The following is a 20,707-nucleotide window of genomic DNA, read 5'->3' on the forward strand; positions in this document are numbered from 1 at the left end:
TTCACTAGCCCAAGAATCTTGAGGTCCTAGCGCAGGCACAGTAACAAGTCACATCCCTCTGCAAGTCTCGGTTTTCCCACTTGTAGAATGGGGTTGATAATGGTACCTACCATGTGGTGAGAATTGAATGAGGTCTGACAGGTCCAGCCTATGGCACAGTCATGTGCTGGGCATAGTAAGTGCTCAGTAAATAGCACTATTTACAGATAGTCGCTATTATTCATCCTAGATGCTGGTTGAGCTGGGTGGTTATTTAACAGAATATCTGCACAATGTGATCTCTGCCTGATTGATGAACAAATATATTATAAAAACAACACATGCTTTTAAAAAATACATGGAAAATTCAAAAAGAAGAAAATCTTAATCTCCCCACCCAAAGACAATGTCTGCCAACATTTTGATGTGTTTCTTTATGGAGTGTTTTTTATATTGGTGTATTCTTTTTTTTAAAAAAAAGATGATCAATAAAGGGATCTTAACCCTTGACTTGATGTTGTCATCACCATGCTCTCCCAAGTGAGCCAACCGGCCATCCCTATACAGGGATCTGAACCTGTGGCCTTGGTGTTATCAGCACCACACTCTCCAAAGTGAACCATGGGCCGGCCCTATATTGGTGTATTCTTAATGAATGCTTTGTTTCCTGCTATCTCTTTTAACATATTTTAAGAACTTTTTTTTTTAAAGATGACCGGTAAGGGGATCTTAACCCTTGACTTGGTGTTGTCAGCACCACGCTCTCCCACGTGAGCTAACCAGCCATCCCTATATAGGATCCGAACCCGTGGCCTTGGTGTTATCAGCACCACACTCTCCCGAGTGAGCCACGGGCCGGCCCCACATATTTTAAGAACTTTGACATCTGTACCTAATATCATGTTTAATAAGCACATATTATTCCATCTTATTGACATGCCATAATCAACTCCTCCTTCCTTGTTAGACATTTAGGTTGTTTCCAATTCTGTAATATTAGAAATATGCAAAAAATGTCATTGTGCATGAAATTTTTATTTTTATAGGATTATTTTCTCAGGGTAGATTTCCATATTAGTGGGATTACTGGGTCAAAATGAGTGAAGTTTTTATACAAGTTGCCAACCCCCTTTCCAAAGATGAATTTTTGCTGCTGATCTGTGAGAGCACTTTGACCACTTCTCTCTCTGCAGAATTAAAAACAACAACAAAAACCTTTGCCATTTGGGAGGTGGAACATGGTGTTTCATTCTTGTCTTAATTTATAATTCTTTGATTAGTAGTGAGCATGGGCGTGGCTCCATGTGAATGATGATAACCTAAGTCTCTTTATCATGGGGTTCATTGATGACTTTTATAAGCATTTCACACAAAGAAAAATGTTGGCCCTTTGTCCATCATTTCCCCTGATTTGTTGTAGTTCTTTAAATTTCAGCTACTGTGCTTTTTTTTTTTTTTTTTTTGTCTTTTTCGTGACGGGCACTCAGCCAGTGAGTGCACCGGCCATTCCCATATAGGATCCGAACCCGCAGCGGGAGCGTTGCCGCGCTCCCAGCGCCACACTCTCCCGAGTGCACCACGGGCTCGGCCCCAGCTACTGTGTTTTTTAACTTTCTGGACATTTAAAAAATTGGGCCATCCTAGCTGCCCATCTTCCCCTTCATGATTATTCATGGCCTTTCTGAGGCAGGAAATCTCTCCACCAGGGCTTTAATAAGTCATCCGTGTTATCTCAGGGATATTTAGAATGACCTTGAACTCTGTGCTCAAGTCCACATGGAAGTTTTTCTGGGTATGGGGTATATGGGCCTGGATGAAGCCCTGCCTGTCCATGCCTGCCTGCCCCTCCTCCCCTGCCTCTGCCTGGCCCGGCAGGTGGCTAGAAGGAGGAGGAGGTGGTGCAGTGACCGGCGGTGACTGGTGTCCCAAGGCAGTGGCACTCCCTGATTCTGCATCTTGTTGACAGACTTTGCAGAGCTCTCAACTTTCTGCCCAAATACTTAAAAACTGCTTTCCTGCTGAAAATAAAAATAATTTGCGTTAGGTGAATTGTTCAGACAATAGTGTTCAGAAGACAGAAAAACACCTTGTCAAAGGCGAAGGGAAATGGGACACTCACACATGGCTGGTGGGAGTTTAGTTCCAGACACAATTCATCAGAGAGCAATTTGATGGCAGCTATTCTAATTTGCCATTCAAATTTACCTTGTGGGCTGGCCGGGTAACTCAGCTGGTTAGTGTGGTGCTGAGAACACCCATGTCCGGAGTTCAATCCCCATACTAGCCAGCCACAGAAAAGAAAAAAAAAACTTAACTTGTAAATTTTGTCCTGTGACCCAGCATTTCTACCACCCTAAAGAAACTATTGCCTGTTGCAAAAGGCTGGTCCCTGTCACATTATTCGTAAGAGAGGAAACTTAGGAACCTAAATATCCATCAGTAGGGTCCTGAACAAGTAAATTATAATCCATCAATCTTTGGAACATTATGTGCAGTTATAAAAACTGTGGTAAATTTATAAATATAGACACAGAAAGATGTATATAATTTATTGTTGGGTGAGAAACTAAGCTGCATCATAAAGGACAGTATGATGCCATTTGTTAAAAATACACATACAAGGGCAGGCCCTGTGGCTCACTCGGGAGAGTGCTGCACTGGTAGCGCCGAGGCCGCGGGTTCGGATCCTGTATAGGGATGGCCCGTGCGCTCGCTGGCTGAGTGTGGTGCAGACAACACCATGCCAAGGGTTGCAATCCCCTTACCAGTCAGAAAAATAAAAATAAAAATAAAAATACACATACAAAAAATCACACAAATCTGCACATTTTCTCTAAGTACATACTTCTGTGCAGAAGAAAACACAAAGAAAAGGTTCTGAACAGATTCACCCCAAACATGGAGCACTCTGCCCTCTCATTGACTTATGAAATGTGGTCAGTGTGCAGAATTTGAATTCCAGGCCCATGTGTCTCTGGATCTTCCCCAGAGCCATTTCTATTCAGTGGGCTGATGTCTGCTGACGTGGCCCTGGGCAGCTGGGGGCAGTAGTGGTCAGGGGTGCTGTCCTAGAATAGTGGATGTGAGCTAGGTGGACTCACATGGGACCACCACAGCCCACTCTTCTCTAAGACTCTGAGATTCTCTGATCCTAAGGGTAAGACTGAGAAATTCTAAGGTTTGATTCTTCCAGGACGGGTTGGCAAGCTCTGGCTGGCTGCCTGTTTTTCAGAACAAAGTTTTATTGGCACACAGTCACATCCATCCGCTTACGTATTATCCAGGGCTACTTGCAGGTTATGGCAGAGTTGGGTAATTACAGCAGAGACCATATAGCCTGCAAGGCCTAAAATATTGAAAATCTGGCCCTTTATAGGAAAAGTTTGCCCACCCCAGGTATGAGATTGGATCATGCTGGTAGGGTCTGCATGCCCCTGGGGCTGTGAGCAATGATTGTATGTGAAACTTGAATGAATGGAATAGTACTGTATTTATTTTAACATATATAGAAGAAAAACAGTAAGTAGCAAATCAAATTTATGATGTCACAGATATTATTGCTTAGGACAAGGCTAAGTACAAAAGTGAGCAAGTACAAGAAAAATATTAAGTCTGAAATGGTATCAGATGATGAGATCTAACAAAATGAAGAGGGGAGTAGAGGAATGGCTGTGATTTGGGACCCCTGGGTCATGGGCAGTCCTTGGTGCTGGGGTGTGACAGACAGGCCCCAGGGACCGTGCCTCCTGATGGTGCCCCCTCCTCCGACCCAGGCTCTGAAGTGCATCATCACGGGTCTGACCTTCTGGGACCCCAGCTGCCAGGCTGAGGACAGCAATGACCAGTTTGTCTTGCGCAGCACCTACTCCAGCTGTGGCATGGAAGAGACAGGAAATATGATCAGCAATGAGGTGAGGGCCAGGGCCCAATAGGTGTCATGACCAGCTTACTTGGTGCCTCCCTGGGAGCCTCCCTGATCCTCCAGGCTGAGGAGGGAGAGTGGGGTGTGGCGCCCAGTAGGAACACAAGACAAGCTTGGCCATTGGTTAGCCCAGTCTCCCTATCCATAAAATGGGTGAGTTGGTGGGATATTCTCTGGGGTCCTTTCTGGCTCTAACCAGCAACTTGGCTCTGTCCTGCAGGTGGTCGTCAATTTCCTGTCGAGCTCATCACCACAGCGGGTGAGATGGATGGTCACCGTGCTAACCCACCTGGTACAGGGTTGGCTGCCTGGGCCGGAGCCCCTTCCTGGCCTGGGAGGGAGCAGGCCTCAGGAAACTCGGGCCCTGATCCTGGCAAGCCACATCTCCGGCATGCCTCAGTCTCCCCTTCTGTACAACGGGAGCAGTACCATTGAGGGTTTCGCTCTCGGCCTCTTAAGTCAGAGGGTTTTAGCACATTTTGGCTGTATGGCTTTAAGCAAATCACTGAAGCTTTCTGGGCCCAAAGGTGATCATCAGTAAACTGTGGCATAAGAAAGGACCGCCCCAGAAGGGTTGCTTATGAGCAGTCTCTGAGATGTGACATGGAAAGCATTGCACACAAGCTGGCACAGACTGCGTTCTTGATAAATATTAGGTTTTTTTTAAGAGGATGAGAATCAGGCAACTCCTCTGGGCCATGGCTCCTGTTCCCACCCCCACCCCCCACACCTTCCTGGCTGGTGCTGCCCAGAGTGACCAAGTCCCCCTCCCGTCCTCCCACAGAAAAAGGTGCACTGTGTCAACACGGAAAGCCTCTCCTTCCAGCTGGGCCTCTACCTCAGCCCGCACTTCCTCCAGGCCTCCAGCACCATGGAGCTGGGCCAGCAGGGTTTTGTGCAGGTACTGGGCTGCCCCTCACCCCTCAGGCCTCCCAGCTCCTGGACTTATGCGCCTCTCCTTCGACCGTCCTACAGACCAGATGAGAATTGAACTTACTTCCTGGAGGAAGGAGGGAGCCAGCCTAGGTGCACGGAAAGGGACAGATAGAGAAGGCATTACTCGTGGGCACTGATAGGAATGTCACCTTCTCCTGATTTGCTGCAGGCAGGCCCATCCCTTTCCTTCCACCATTAGGATTCAGGGGTGGGAACTCTTCCTTCTAGCTTATTTCAAGAGAACAGGTAGTGGGGAGGGTTAAGAGTAACTACCCATGCCTCGTCCCTCTTACCTGCCCATTCAGGTGAGCGTGTCCCCCTCAGTCCCTGAGCTCCTGCTCCAGCTAGACAGCTGCCACCTGGATTTGGGGCCTGAGGCGGACATCGTGGAACTCATCCAGGGACAGGCAGCCAAGGGCAGCTGTGTGAGCCTGCTGTCCCCAAGCCCTAATGGTGACCTGCGCTTCAGCTTCCTCCTCCGTGTCCATATGGTGCCCACACCCACAGTTGGCACCCTCAGCTGCACCATAGCCCTGCGTGGCAAGACCTGGTCCCAGGTGAGTGGGGCCTGAGCCAGGCCCAGTTTCAGAGGTGGCTTCCAGGTCTGGGGTTTGCAGGTAGGGCCGTGGCAGCCTAGGGGGATGTGGGACAGCTGGCATGGGGCAGAGCCATAGTCAGGCATGTGGCTTGACAGTATGGCTGCCAGGGGCACTCTTTCTGCCACCTGACAACTGTTTGATGGAATTGCTGTGTCTGGGGCATTGGTAGGATATACAGCTGTAACTATCCACCCGTCCACTCATTCTTCCACTTATTCACCTGTCCATCCATCCATCCATCCACCTGCCCACCCAGTCATCCATCCATCAATCAATACTTCCCCCCTCGCACCCAGTCATTCATCCACCCACCCACCCACCCATCCATGTAGTATGATCACCAATGTAATCTCAATGAACAGGAGACCTCAGGGAGGGGGGTTAAGACAAAGGACACAAAATCCTGATTGTCTGCATTTGCTGGTCCAACACCACCATCTAGTAACTCTCCATTCTCAGGCACTTGGTCCTGGATGCACCCACAGTCACCCCAAGGCCCTTGCACACAGAAAGGTCTCCAGAAATAAACACATCTCTGGTTGGTTGAAACTAGGGAAGCCTTCGGGGCCACCCCTAAGGGGCCTCCCTTCCAGCTGCAGTGAGCCTGGGCCTCTGGGCCGACCTGGCTCATCTCCCCAAGGCGCTAACAGTGATAATGGAGGCAGGGCACTCCCACAGCACTCCTGGGCACCAGGGACTTCCAGGCTCACAGGAAATGTTCCACCAGCAGCTGGGGGCTGTCCACCCAATGCTCTTCCACACCACAGGACTCCCAGGACTTGCCCAAAGACACCTGCTAGAAAGTGGTGGAGATGGGACTCAAAGCCAAGGCTCCGGGGTGGGCTGTGTGACAAGCCAGGGTGGCAGAGCCAGGAAATAAGCCTGGAAGCTGCCTCCCACAGGCTGTGCCACACCCACTCTCTTCCTTCCCCAGGAAGTGCACAGGACTGTCTCCATGCACCTGAACATCATCAGCCCCGACCTGTCTGGTGAGCTCCCTCTGGGTCTCTCTGGGGTTTGCTCCAGTGACTGAGGTCTGAGTGGGGCACAATGGACAGCCTGGAGGTGGGGGCCTGGGCACATGGCAGGGGGGATCCCAGAGAAGGCAGCCATGGGGTGAGGGGCAGGAGAAGGGCTTCCCAGAGCCCCAGCAGTGTAGAGTAGGACCCATGGCTGCATCTTAGATGAGACTCTTTGAGACAGGATTCCAGGCCTGTATTCCCTGTCACCTCTCCTCTCCATCCCCATGGCTGCTGGTTGAACTTCCTGAGGGCTGGGGCCTCCTGGATGGGACAAAGGCACCTTGGGGGTGGTACTGATCTTGTCTTCCCTGAGGCTCCCGTTGTGGAGGATGCCCCTTCAGCCCAGCACCCTCCAGCCTCTTTAGTAGTTTCCCCTGGGCTGAGGCCCCCACCAGGCAGAAGTGACAATGGAGCACAGGCAGGGATGGGGGTGGGGGCACTCACCACTCACCCATGCAGGCCACAACGGAGCCCCCAATCCCAGCCCAGGACGAAGAAAGCAGGGCTAATAGCCCCATTGCACAGATGGCAAGTCAGAGGCCTGAGGGAGGCTGCCTGGCCCAAAATCACACAGGAGATGGGAGAGTGGGAGGAATGAGGCTTGGGACAACCCAAGAGCAGAGCTGAAGAGCCGTTGGAGGTGCTCTGGCCCATCCTCTACTTGGTGTAGGGCTCAGGAGGGGCAGGGGCTGACCTGAGGTCACACAGTGGGGCGGGGCAGGCTCTGGACTCCTGGGCCCCTCTCACTCTTTGCTCACATTATACCTCCATTTCCCCGGAAAATGCACCTCCGTCAGCCTTGGAAGGCAGAGGCATTGCCCAAAGGCCTGGCTGGGCCCTCTGGGCGATGCTCACAGCAACCACAGCTTAGTGCCAGGCATAGGTGTGATGAGTCCATTTGCAAGACGGGGAGACTGAGGTTCAGAGAAGTCAGGGTCAGTGGTTGAATGGGAATGGCATCAACACCCGTGCTCTTGGCAGCACAACAGGGCGGGGGCCGGGCCGGGCAAGGCAGTGGCGTTGACCGCATGGTGCCCACAGGTTGCACAGGCAAAGGCCTCGTCCTGCCCGCTGTGCTGGGCATCACCTTCGGTGCCTTCCTCATCGGGGCCCTGCTCACCGCTGCGCTCTGGTACATCTACTCGCACACGCGTGAGTATCCCGGGCCCCCTCCACTGCCACCTGGGGGAGCCCAGTGAAGCCTCTGAGGAAGTGGGGAGCCCTGGCGGGGCCCTGACCTCCCCCCCGCCCCTGCTCCCAGGTCCCCCTGGCAAGCAGGAGCCCATGGTGGCAGTGGCTGCCCCGGCCTCCTCGGAGAGCAGCAGCACCAACCACAGCATTGGGAGCACCCAGAGCACCCCCTGCTCCACCAGTAGCATGGCATAGCACCTGGCCCAGAGCCCTGGGGGCCACCCCACCAGCCCTCACCCAGTGGGAGAGACTGAGCAGCCACCAGCTGGAAACCACTGGCTGTGAACTCATCCCAGGACCCAGCCCCTCCACTTGAACGATGGAGCATGCTCTCTGCACCCACTACCCCGCCTGCCTCTCAGAGGCCTGCTGCCAGTGGGGGCACCAGTTTGGAACACCGTGGAGACCCCCACCCCAGTCCACATTCTCCTCATCTCTTCTAACCCAGTGGGTCTGGGATATGGCTGACCAGGACCATGAAGAGAAGGACCGCTGCCCTGTATGTCCACATCGTTGTAGAGACCCAAGGCCCTGTCATTTGAACCCGGATCCAGTACTGTTGACCTGGCTTGGGCAAGGGGGAGAACTCGAAACAGACCCAGCCCACCCAGCCCACCCAGGCTGACAGCACCTCCTCCATAGGAAGAGGGCCCAGCCCAGAGCCACCTGGATCTGGTCCCAGCAGCCCCCACACCCGGACTAGCACAACTTTGGTGGGGGTGACAGTAGTCTAAGGGTGCTCAGCCTGGGAGCTCAAAGGATGGCAAAAACCATGGGGGTGGGAGAGCCTAGCTCCTCCCTGCAACTGCCACTTGGAGACCCCCCACCCAGCCCATGGGGCAGCAGCAGATGGGGAGTGGCTGAGCTGCTTATTCTGGGTCCACCCCTGTATATTCACCACCAATAAATCAGACCACGAAACCAGGGCTGGGCTGGGCTGAGAGAAAGGGAGGGACATCTAAAATGGGGGAGGGGAGGGGGGATTGGGGGTGCAGAACAGGGCTGCTCTTGTCCCCACTGGGCTGGCCCGAGGCAGGTGTGGCATCCTGAACAGTGGCAGGCGGCCAGGGCACAGCAGGTTTGGATGAAACCAGTCCCCCTCTGCCACTCTCTTGCTGGACAGCACATGCTAGGGCTGGAGGCTGTGAGAAATCAAACACTAGGAGCCCTGTTTCTGAACACAGGTCCTCGACAGCCCTGAGTTCAAATCCTAGACCTGCCATGGGCAGGTCCCATACCAACCATACCTCCCCTCATCTGTAAAATAGGCAAAATCTCTTTCACAAGGTCTCTGCGAGGAGGTCTGTGAAGCAGTGCCTGGCATGTGATCAACAGACATCAATCAGTCCTGTCTTCTCATGTCACAGACAGGCCACCTGAGGCTCAGAGGGAGGAAGGGATTGGTCTCAGGGCATACAGCCCAGGCTCCCTCTACACAATCCAGTTCCTTCACCATGTGCAGCCCCCATCCCCCTATTGTCTGTTGAGGAAGCTGGAGGTCAAGAATCAGTCAAAGGTTTTGCCATTTCTTTAAAAAAAAAAGAGTTTAAGGCTTTAATTCACTCCAGCCACCTTCTGTCCCCAGGGTGTCCCAGGCAGGGGCTTTTCCTTTCCCAGAAGGCATTAGGAGGAGGAAATCTCTTGCCCGGCACCCAGCAGGACCCTAGGCCTGGCCAGGCAGCTCACACAATAAGCTGGGCCTGAGCCAGGAGGCAGGAAGGTGGGAGGGGAGCTGGGTTGGGCCGCTAGCCCTGCTACAACAGTGAGACCTGGGAAGCCTCCTGGCTGTCTTGGCTGGGAAGAAGAGGCCAAGGCACAGAGCCTCAAAGGTAGAGGACGTCCTCTCTCAGCCTCTCTATTCCGTCGCCCACAGCCTGGGTCCCTGAGCCAGTCTAGACAGAATCAGGAAAGCAGAAAACAAAAAGCACCCAGTATATATATATGAGTTCATGGAGAGAATGCAGGGCAGGTATGGGAGGCTCCCACATCCAACCCCACCACCTTGGCTACTGAGACAGGGAAGGCTCCAGCAGCTTCAGGACACCACCCACCAAGTGCAGGCTGCCCGTAACCAGCACGTGGATGGCAGCAGCCTCATGGAGTACATTGGCCCCGCTGCTTGCCACAGGGTGGGCAAAGAGGTCCCTTGGGGAACTGGGTGGCTGAAAGATAGGGTCCCGGCCTTGGCTGATCCACTGCAAGGCATAGGAGATGCAGCTGAAGACCAGGGAGCTGGCGCTGCAGGGGTGGGGTGGGTGGAGCTCTAGCAGCAGGGATGCAGGACCCCCAGGCTCTGGACTAGGGGTGCCCCAGAGGTCTGGGCTGGACTCTTCCTCATGCAGGCAGTTCCAGTGCTGCTGGTGTTCAAGGCAGCGCAGCAGCACCTGATCCAGCGTCACTGTGAAGTTCTGCTGGTCTGCAGGGCACAGAGACAGGCATGTCAGTGAAGGGGACAGGGTGTGGGACAAGGGGGTGGAGAAAGGAGCAGGGGCACCTAGAGCACCTGCTTAGCACTGGGCCCTTCACATCCATCATGTCAACAGACTCTGCTAGGGGTCCTCACAGTGGACACTATGAGGAAATTGAAGCCCAAAGAGGTTTAGTGACTTGCCCAAGGTCATGAGAGGCAGAGCCAGGCAGTCCAGCTCCAAAGCTTTTGCCTGCAAAGCACAATTTCCCTACCCTGCGCTCACTGTCTTCAGCTGTAAAATGGGTCTCCAGCTGGTGTACCTCACCAGGTGGGCATAAGTATTTCCTGGGGAAGATGATTAAAAACGAAGATTCCAGAACTCTCCCCAGACAGTCTGATGTGAAGCCCAGGGATCTTTATTTTTTACAACACTATTTTAAACTTTTAAAAAACATGAAGCACAGTAAAATATACATTTTACATGGCAACCTAGGACTCACATAGTTACATATATGCCTTGAACAGAATCTTCACAAAACAGTACCTACCCTTACTTTGTGCAAAGCAACTGATAATTTTTAGAATAAAATATGCTGGTTGAGATCCACTAAATTGATTTCAACAAACATCAATGGGCTATAACCTGCATTTTGAAAAATATTCTCCCCAACAATTCTTCAGTATTGCAGCTACATGGTACAAAATTCAAAATGTACCAAAGGGTATTTGTACAACAAAACAAATCTATCTCTGACCCCATACCTCCACTGTCACCAACAGAGCAGTCCACCTTGGGTCCTCAGCCCCCTGTCCACCCCCAGGGACCATGCCTGTCACCTCTCACCTGCATTGCTTGTGGATGACACCTCTGTCAGGTTGGGGCAGAACACAGCATAATCAAACTGGCAGGGCTGAAGGCCAAGGGGAAAGACTTGGTGTCAGACCCCTGAGAGGATGCCCCCCCAACTTTCACGTGGCCCCCCTGAGCCCACCTCTCTGAAGATGCTGTCTCCACCACCACCAGCTGCACTGGAGTGATACTGCATGAACCCAGCCTTGCAGCTTCAGTCTCCTGCCCCCATCTACCTCAATATGTCCTGCCTGGCCTGTGGCCTGAGCAGTAAAGGCACAACCTACTGCACAGATGAGAGCAGAGGCTTGGAAGGGGGGTACTTGCTTACGGTCACGCAGCTAGTAAGCAGGCCCCAGATCCAGGCTGGGGAAAGCTTCTGTCTGCACAAATGGGAAAGGTTCTGGATAGAAAGAGCCTCAGCCTCCTGGTCTGTGAAATGAGGGACGATCCCCATAAGCTATTTCAGCCCTGACAGCCTAGGGCAGCCTCAGTTTCCCCAAGCAGAGAAAGGCCTCTACATGCTTTATAGCTCAATGCCTTCTTAAACCAAACTTGAGAAGCAGGTACGCTTAGTAGCAACCCCATTTTACAGAGAGAAAAACTGAGGAGCAGGGAAATACCATCTCATGTCCAGGGTCATATGCTAGTGGTTAAAGGGGCATGACAAGTGAGTCTAGGGCTACTGCACCTTTAACCACTACATGGCCTTCCCTTTAACCAGCTGCTTGAGTCTGACCACACAGGAGAATGAGGGCAATGACCTATGACTAGACTTATCCAAGAGCCCAACAGTCTTAGGTTTAATCCTCAGTACAATTCAGAGGGGAGGGGTTGGCCCCATTTCACAGTTGAGGAAACTGAGGCACCCGCCGGGGATCACACAGCCAGAACCAGGGCTTCCGGACTGCCTGCCTGCCACCCATCCCCAAGTCGGCCCCTCACCTGCAGCAGCTTCAGCAGGGCCGCAGGGTCCCGGTCCCCGGTGGAGTTGAAGAGCAAGACACGCACCTCAGGCCCACTGCGACAGGGGCAGGAACAGGGTCTGAGAGCGGCGCCTCCCGCCCCTCCTTCGCGGGACCCCCGCCTCCTTCCTTATGGTCCCGCCCCAGAGCTTCTCCAAGACCCCGCCCCTCTAAGCTGGACCCCCGCCTCCTTCACCGCAGCTCCGCCCCAGAGCTTCCCAAGACCCCGCCCCTCCAAGCGGGCCCCGCCCCGGACCCCGCCCCTGCCCAGCACTCACGCGCTCGGCCTCTTGCGGGCCTGCAGCGCCTGGCGAAACCAGCACACGCAGGCCTGCACGCTGCTCGTGGTGTGCGCGCCGTCCAGGTACCAGGTGAGGGGCCCGCGCCGCAGCACCTGCGTCCGGCCCAGCCACTCCGTGTTCCGAAGCCCTGGGGGACAGAGGCAAGGCAGTCCTCCAGCGGCCACCAGGAAGAAGCCCTCCAGGATCCTCTCCTACCCCAGTCCGCAACTCTGCACATACTGCTTGGCTCTCCCCGCAGACTGCGCCCTCTGAGCGCTCTGAGGATCTGATCAGCCCAAGAGCCTCTTACTAGCGCCAGTCACTACGTTCAGCTCTTCCACTGCTTCATCTGGTGGAATCTTCCAGGCAACGCTGAGAGGGGTCTGCTATATTATTCCCGTTTGACTGCCGGAGAGCCCTTAGCTCACAGAGCAAGTGAGTTCTGGGGCCAGGATGTGGTGGAGATCTGCCTGGCTCCAGGACTGTCTATTAACCCCTGACACCGGGCCCCGCACACAGTGGGCACACTGGAACCATTTGCCAAAGAGGTTTAACAGCATGAGCACCTACTCTGTGCTGAGAGCTTTGGAGGAGGCAAGAGATGACAGCATCACCAGCCTCTAGAACCTCATGGTCTGATGATGATGACAACAGTGAGAGCAGTTGCCACCAGCTGGGCACTTTATCCCACAGCCGCAACGCTCTAGGCTTAGCACTTTAGTGGTGTCACCTCACTGAATCCTCACAACAGCCAATGGCAGTGAGTCCTATCATCATCTCATCTGGCAAATAAGGAAACTGAGGCTCAGCAAGTATTCATGAACTCAAGGTCATGGAGGTTTATTGACTTCAGAGTCCTTCCTCTTAGGCACAGCCTCAAACTGCCCCCACCTCCCAAACAGGAAACTAAAAGAAACACCTGAAGGGACACAAACACACGTGGTGGTGGTCCTGGTGGGCAGGAAGGTCCAACTCACCGTGCCGCATGTGGGACGTAGGCTGGAACACCGGTGCCAGGGGCAGCTGCCACAGGAAGTTTTGCCTGGATGCCTTCAGCTCCCCAGTGTCTGTGGGTGTGTGAGACCAAGTGTGCTCAGGACGCTCCAAGGCAGTCTCCACATGTGCCCACCCATCTGCCTGCCCACCCACCCTGGTGGTCCTGCTGCTGCAGCCAGCAGTGGGCCAGCTGCAAGGCCAAGGCGGCATTGGACCGCTGGTGCTCTCCCTCCAGGCCCAAGGTCAGCGGTGGCCCCCCTTCCTCCAGGGCTTCCAGTGGCGGGCACAGGTAGAGAGGACACTGTGGAGAGACAGGCAGCAGCTGTCGGCAGAGCTGCTGCCAGCACCTTGGCCTGGGGGCCCTCCCTGATCCTGTTATCCTTCCCATCTCTCCCTACCGACCAGACTCACCAAGCCCCACTCCCAGAACTGAGCTGCATACCAGCTCGACAAGCAGCTGGCCCAGCTCCCCCACCGCACAGATGAGCAAACTGAGGCCCCAAAGGAGAAAGTGCCTCCCGGGTCAGGAGAGACACACCCACACACCCTCTGCCACCTCCCCTTTCCTATCAGACTCACTGAGATCTCCTGGGCTCGGTCTCTCAGCACTGCCAGGGGACCTTCAGGCTGGAGCACAGTAAAGGCTGGGACACCATGCTGTGGGAGAGTGAGACAGAGGCTGCCTAGGGCCCTCCACCCTCCCATCTCCAGCACCCACTTCCCTGGGTCTGGTGTGCCACGCAGCATCTTGTCCCTCATGTTTCAAACGGGAGAATGAGGCCAAAGAGGGTGTTCAACTTGCTTCAGTCACATAGTGGAGCCAGGACGAGAACCCAGACTCTGCTGATGCCCCGGACCTCACCCTGAGTCAGGACATACGTGACCCTGCCTGGACCCACTTCCCTGAGCCTTGAGGGCCAGGCCCAGGCTTCTGTGTACCTCCCCTCCCCAATCTGCCTGGTCACCTTAAAAATGCCCCCTTTCTGCCACGCGATCTTCTCCACTGTGTCCCCCAGAAGGCTGGTGTGGTCGATGCCAAGAGAGGAGACTCCACACACCACAGGCCTCCTGCAGAAGATGAAAGGGCCATGAGACCCCTGTCCTGAGCCACCAGACAGTAGATGAGGTCTGGGCTCCTGGTCACCACTCCTCTCCCCAAGCAGCCACCCTCACCTGATAATGTTGGTGCAGTCATAAGCCCCGCCGATACCCACTTCCACCACCGCCAGGTCCACCTGCAGAAGACCAGAGGGCATGGCAGTGGGTATGGGGGTGCCCAGATGCCACATGGGGGCAGGAAGCCCCCGTCTGCTGAGGTTCCCATCCCCAAGGTCTCAGATACAGGGTTCTGGGGAGTGGCCACACACCTTCTCTTCGAGGAAGACGTGGAAGGCCATGAGCGTGAGGAAGCGGAAGTAGGCAGGCATGGAGACACAGCTGCCATCCTGTGGCACAGGAACACGTCAGGACCCAGAGCCCCCACAGCCCATGCTCTGGGGAGACGGGGTCCTGGGACATGCAGCACCTCTGGGTCCATCCACCCACTCCAGCACCCCCACCCTGCGCACCCTCCAGCTCCCCTGCATGGGGCACCTTGGTCTCCTCCAGCCGGTGGTAGAGGCGCCAGAAGTGCTTGGTGAAGAGCTCAGGGCTGATGGGCTGCCCGTTGATGCGGATCCGCTCACGCACCTGCACCAGGTGGGGAGAGCTGCCGGGAGACCTAGGGTCATCAGGACTCTCTTTGTGAGCCCCCCAGCCTTCCCTGGCCCTACAGTCAGACTTCTCTTTGGGAAACACAAATCTGATCATGTCACTCCCCTGCTGTGGTGCCCTGATGCCCTCAAGAGAGTTCCCACTCCTCATCATGTGGGCCCTGCAGGAGCTGATGCCACTGGACCTCTCCCAGTGGTTGGAGCCACTGGGCTCCAACGGCTCCTGTGCTTTCCCCATCACACACTAATCAATCAGTGCCCCCCCACCCCCATCTCAAGGACAAGGCCCCATCTGCTGTGTTCAAGCTGCATCCCTAGGCTGGACCACAAGGCCACGTGAGCCCAAGTTGAAGGTTAGGGTTTTTATCCAAAAAATTATTTTAGAAGACAGATTGGTGTCATGTTTGAATTCTCAAAGACTCTCTTGTATTATGAGTCCTTTTCTCCATTTCTTTATTTTGAACAAAGAACTGTTTAGGGAAAACATATTGACCTGAAATGACCTTAATCAGCTAATTTCAGATCTTTACAGAGGTAGCCTGATGAAACTGGTAAAATAAAAAGAAGCAAAAATCTTAAATACCTCAACCACAAGGAACAAATCCGGAGGAAATAACCATTGGATTAATTCCACTCCTTTCCTGGTGGTTGGCTTAGCAGAGCCACGTACAGCACAATGAAGATGACCCACATTCTACCTGGCCACCCTCTCCTGTGAATCCAGCTGTCTGCAGGCAAAGGCACAGCTGAGGCTGGTAGAGCAGAAGGGCTCCTGCTGCCACCCACTTCAGAAGGCCTGAATATGGCCGTCATCACTACCCTATCATTTAAGCCAGGCTTTCTGCTCCTTACTGCCAAAACATCCTAATTGAGAAATATTTCTATGTGATCTTAAAAATTGTATATGGCCAAGGTCGAGGGTTCAGATCCCTGTACTGGCCAACTAACAAAAACAAATTTTTTTAATTTAAAAAAATAATAGAAATTGTATATGGAATTTCAGTTAGTAAAAAGACATCTGACTATTCCAGCTATATATTTAGTTTATGCATTCAAGTTGCTGCTCCTTCCCCAAATTTTTTTTGTTATGAAAATTAAGGGTTGCCATAAACTTGGGCCAATGGTAAGTACTATTTCAATATTTGTTGAGTGAATAAACACTGGGAAGAGAGACATGCAGCTAACTTCCTGGGGGTGACCCCAGCCCTGAAGTGCAGGCTGGTTCCACAGCCCCGCAGAGAGCTAGGACATACCACGTCCCTCCGAAACTCAGTACCTAAAGAATCCCGTCTTCAGGCCATAGCTTCGGAGGATACACTCAGTGAAGGCACAGGTGGAGCCCTTGAAAGAAAAAGTATTGTCTGGGCAGGCCCCACTCCACCAGCCTACTAAGTAGACACCATACCCCTGGCTCCTGCCCCTCACCTTCCCCTTGGTCCCAGTGACATGGATGATGTTCAGCCGGTCCAAGTCCTCCACCTGGAACAGATAGACAAGATCTGCAGCTTGTCCTCAGCTACAGGACCCACAGACTGATGGGGGTGGGGAGTGATCACAGGCCCTCCCTACTTTACCTGCAGCCCACTCCATGCCAGGTACTGCCTCATGGTTTCCAGCTGTGTCTGAGGGTCACCCCGTTGGCGCTTCGCCTTCTCCAAGTAGCTGGCATTGGTCTGCAGGGTATTGAGCATGCGCACCGCATCCTGGCAACCACAGTCCCCAGGTAGCAGGATAAAGGTTAATTAAGGGTCCATAGGGACAGAGGCATACAGCACACCTGTGGCCAACCCAGGGCGCTAGGCCTGCTGTGCCAGGCCTGTTGCCCCAGCCTACAGGATAAGCAATAGAAGTGGCATCTTTCCAGCTTTGCCAAAGATGGCAGCCTGGGGCAATTCAGCCTCACCTAGGGTGTGTCAAGAAAAGAAAGTGGCATGACTAACAGGGCTAGCCTTGCTTCCTGATTGGCCTCCCCAGGCTTCACCCTCTGGGCCTTTGCCCTCATTCCCTCGATGGAATCCACCGCTATGTTGGGACCCTACAGAAGAGGTGGGGCCAAAATTACAGAAGGCTGGAGTCTTAGATTCTGGAATTCTGGGCTGGCTGGTTAGCTTGGTAGAGTGTGGCCTTATAACACTAAGGTCAAGAATTCGGTTCCCAAACCGGCCAGCCACCAAAAAAAAAAAAAAAAAAAAAAAAGAATTTGGGAATTCCCTGGGGTTTCCACCTTTTGACAGAGAAGAACTGCTAGAAACAACCAGATGGGAATGAGGAGGAGGCTCAGAGGAAGGAAGTATGTCGTCAGGGTCACGTAGCCAGGAAGGCAGTAGATACAGCCTTGGGAGGGTCCACACTGAGGGCAGGAGTACGGTGCTGCTTATTTCCTCTCAGGCCTCAGATCACACGTTTCTTGTCCTCAGGTCCTCTAAGCTGGTTGGAGGCCCCACCCTGGTCAAACTGGTGCCACCCGCCTGACTTGCATCAAGTTCTGGCATCTGACAACTGGCCCCTGGCATAGCCCCAGCAGAAATTTTCAGTTTTCCGTATTCTTTGGCCTCCCACTGACCCTGATTCCTGCCCACCCCCCATTTCCGGTCACTTGGATCCCCAATCTTCTGAATCCTGGAGACTCCAGTCCCACATCTAAACTCCTGACTTTCCTTTTTTTTTTTTTTATAGAGTTTTGTTTTGTTTTTTCATACTCCTGATTTTTCAAGTCTTAACTCCTGAATTCCTTCCTTCCCCTCTTCCCCCGTCCCACTGCAGGTTTGGACTCCGAGGTCACTGCATCTCCAGAATCCCAGCTGAGCTTCTGGTCCTCTCAGTCCTATCACCAGTGCCCCTTCCCACCACCTAACCCCAGACACTAAAGCCTCAGAATTCCCAGATCCAGAGGCTCGGGCCCAATTTCCTGGTCCCTGTCCCTGCCCGCCGAGTCCCCCAGTCTCAGGATCCTGGTCTCCCTTCCCTGGCGGAGCCCGGATGCTGTGCTGCTCCGGCCCGGCCCACGTGTCATCGCACCACCTCCCGCCGGCCCGCGGGTACCTGATACTCCATGCCGGGTTCCTGCGGCGCGGGCCACACGCTCAACCCCCGCCGCGCCGTGACCCCGGTCGCTGAGCTGCGCGCGGAAACCGCTGCCAGAGACAGAGCCGCGCGCAGGTGGCTGCGCGCCGGCGACATGGCCCCCACGCTCCCGGAGGTGCGACAAGCCCCGGCTGTAGGCGCCTTGCCCCGCCCCGCCTCGCCCGCCCCGCCCACACCCGCTCCCCGTCCTCCGCCAATCAGCGCCGCCCAGGGCCCTCGCGCACCAATAAGAATGCAGCGCCTTCCGCGCGGCCATCCTGGTGCGGGGCGGGAGCCCGGGCCCAGCACTTCACCCATGTTTATGAGGGGCGCGCTCCCGGGGGCTTGCGATCCCCTTGAGGGACACGCATTCCTTTCGTCACCATCCTCGCAAGGACCCGGCCGCACGTCCCCTAATAGCCAGTTCCAGTCCGAAGCCCTCAGCCTCTGCTCCAGAAGGCAGCTTCGAGCCGGGATAGAGTGACAGAGCTGGCAGACACCTTGTGGAGGCCACCGAATCCTGGCCCCGAAATGTCCTGACCCGACGCGGGGACCGCAGGCAGTGGGGATGCGGCCTCTGCCTTCAAGAATCTGACAGTCAAAGCCCAGGTCAAAGGTGATTTGCATTTCACATTTTCATACATATCGCCACATTGTCCTCCAGAGGGGACAGTTTCCCCGCTTCCAGCAAGGCAGGAGCCAGCTGTTTCCTACTGTTAGCTAACTTTGATCCTTGCCAATCAGATGGGTGGAAAAACGGATTTCGGGGTGGTTATCACTTGCATATTTATTTTATTGTGAAGGAGACTGAGCAGTTTTTCTTATATCTAAAAGCCGTTTATATTTCCTTTGCAGTCCACTCGCGTCCTTTGTATAACTGCTTTTGTTCCAAAAGCCACAGATGTTCATGGAAGGAAATAGAGAAAAGGAGAAAATCAAAGGCACCTTCATCACGCACCTGGAGAGAGAACCACTTGTGGCTTTTTGGTGCCACTGTGAAGGCACTCTGTTTTCTCTCCCCAGGAAGAACAATAGAAACAGAGCCATTGTCTGGAAAGAAAAGAAAACAAGGGAGCAGGGCACCTGCAAGTGGGCCAGTGTGCACCACATGAGACAGATCTGCAGGTGTGTGCAGAGGGGTGAGCCAGGGGCTGAGGTGGAAGGCAGTGAAGAATTCTGCTTTAACCCCACCCTCCCAAAGCAAAAAGGATGATGCCCGTTCACTCATTCAGTTGGTGAGAAATTGTCCCTGTGCCAGACTCTGGGCTGGATGCTGGGGACACTATGGGGAACAGAAGACAAGGTTCTGCTCGTGCAGTGCCCAGTCCAGGTGGCGAGAGAGTACTAAAGAAGGAAATTCACAGAGGAATACACATGTTTGCAAACTCCGATGGCAGCTACCCTTATTAGAGGGCACCCACTGTAGAGGCAGAAGGGAAGGCCCAGAGAGGGACAGAGACAGCATGGGGTCACACAGTAGATCAGTAAAGGCACCGTGTTGGGCCCCAGGTGGGAAGATAGTCCTTCTAAACTCAGATCTGTTTGAGTTACTGTCCTCTCTCCCACCCCATCGTGCCCTCAGTATTAACAAAACCCACAAGGCCACTGTGGCCTGGCCCCTGCCCACCTCCTAACTCAGCCACCACTACAGGGCACAGTCTGCCAGCTGGCAAGGACTTCGGGAATTGGCCTTGACCTCTCCCACCACCTAGCTTCTGCTTATGACATTTTCACCCTTCCCCCCTTTACTTGTTTTCTTTGCTTTTTTGAGTGGGTTGTTTTTGCTAACATTTATTAAACCCTTATCCCTGTATTTGGCATCCACAATCTCTTTCCATCCTCATGAAAACTGCATGAACTAGAGATCATCCCTGTTTTACAGACAGAAATATGGAGGCTCAGAAAGCTTCAACTCACTCAGGGTGGCACATCTGGTACAAGGCAAAGCCAAGATTTGTTTTGTTGTGTTTTTTTTTTTTTTTTTTGGCGGCTGCCCAATACAGGGATCGAACTCTGGACCTTGGTGTTAGCAGTACGCTTTAACTAACTGAGCTACCTGGCCAGCTCAAGAGCCAAGATTTGAACCCAGATTTGCTGACTCTAACATCTGCACCTGCCCTTCACCACCACCTGTCTAGTCACCCTGGCTCTCTTTGCTGTCAATACACTGTGTGATGCTGGGCAAGTCACTTCCCCTCTCTGATCCTGTCTGACCCTCAGTCTCCTCCATAATAGGATGAGGATTGAACAGATCTCTTTCCCAGCTCCTATCTTCCGAGGTTATCAAGGTGGGTCACAATGAGGATAAGTCTCCAAAGGCTACCAACCTCCACAGAGCCTGGCTTAGAGGGTCCAGCTGCCCCTTCCCCACCCCCATCCAGGGTTCTGTAGAGACAACTGAGTTTCAAGTTCACTGGCAGGTTTGGGCAGAAGCCTACCAGGATCAATTGAACAATTTGTTTCTGCAAGTCAAATTCTTCATGGTTTAGCCACAAATACGGGTTTTTGGTATCATAAATGCTACCCATCAGCCAACTATTGGTTATTTGGAAATTGTCGTGGACCATTCTGCCCAAGTGTTGCTGCCAGTTTTGCAATGCAGAGTTCATTCTGCTTCTACCATTTACTCCAATTCATGGGCTGCATATCATAACATTCAGCCTCTTTTTGTTTCCAACATGCTCCGGTTAACCAAAACAATCCCAACTCCCGTTTCGTGTCACCTCTTGGCATGCACACCCGAAACACCCAGTCCTTTTGGAACAAGTATAAAGCAAAGTG

The 20,707-nt window shown here is 53.5% G+C and overlaps 2 protein-coding genes across 3 annotated transcripts in view; one reads left to right on the forward strand and one right to left on the reverse strand.

Moving 5' to 3' along the window:
• Positions 1–8,568, forward strand: part of ENG (endoglin) — a 32,321-nt gene extending 23,753 nt beyond the window's left edge. The window contains exons 10-16 of the mRNA XM_063082014.1: positions 3,753–3,890; positions 4,122–4,160; positions 4,686–4,802; positions 5,143–5,394; positions 6,371–6,425; positions 7,500–7,610; positions 7,720–8,568. Of these exons, the coding sequence (XP_062938084.1) occupies positions 3,753–3,890; positions 4,122–4,160; positions 4,686–4,802; positions 5,143–5,394; positions 6,371–6,425; positions 7,500–7,610; positions 7,720–7,844 (837 nt within the window). The 3' untranslated portion in view covers positions 7,845–8,568. The remainder of the gene's footprint in view (positions 1–3,752; positions 3,891–4,121; positions 4,161–4,685; positions 4,803–5,142; positions 5,395–6,370; positions 6,426–7,499; positions 7,611–7,719) is intronic.
• Positions 8,569–9,194: 626 nt separating this feature from the next.
• FPGS (folylpolyglutamate synthase) lies at positions 9,195–18,064 on the reverse strand. 2 transcript variants are annotated; one of them, XM_063082168.1, is made up of 15 exons: positions 17,906–18,064; positions 16,438–16,566; positions 16,289–16,342; positions 16,140–16,204; positions 14,745–14,859; positions 14,519–14,596; positions 14,325–14,386; positions 14,117–14,219; positions 13,731–13,808; positions 13,305–13,452; positions 13,133–13,222; positions 12,153–12,303; positions 11,855–11,930; positions 10,904–10,970; positions 9,195–10,065 (listed from the first exon to the last, which is right to left on the reverse strand). In XM_063082168.1, exons 1-15 carry the CDS (start codon positions 18,041–18,043, stop codon positions 9,656–9,658), a joined length of 1,764 nt encoding a protein of 587 aa, XP_062938238.1. In that variant the 5' UTR covers positions 18,044–18,064; the 3' UTR covers positions 9,195–9,655. The 2 variants fall into 2 exon arrangements, with proteins under 2 accessions (XP_062938238.1, XP_062938239.1); XM_063082169.1 differs by lacking the exon at positions 16,140–16,204 and having other exon boundaries at positions 14,745–14,840.
• Positions 18,065–20,707: the final 2,643 nt, after the last annotated feature.

The sequence above is a fragment of the Cynocephalus volans genome, chromosome 17, assembly GCF_027409185.1.
Source record: "Cynocephalus volans isolate mCynVol1 chromosome 17, mCynVol1.pri, whole genome shotgun sequence".
Taxonomy (NCBI): domain Eukaryota; kingdom Metazoa; phylum Chordata; class Mammalia; order Dermoptera; family Cynocephalidae; genus Cynocephalus; species Cynocephalus volans.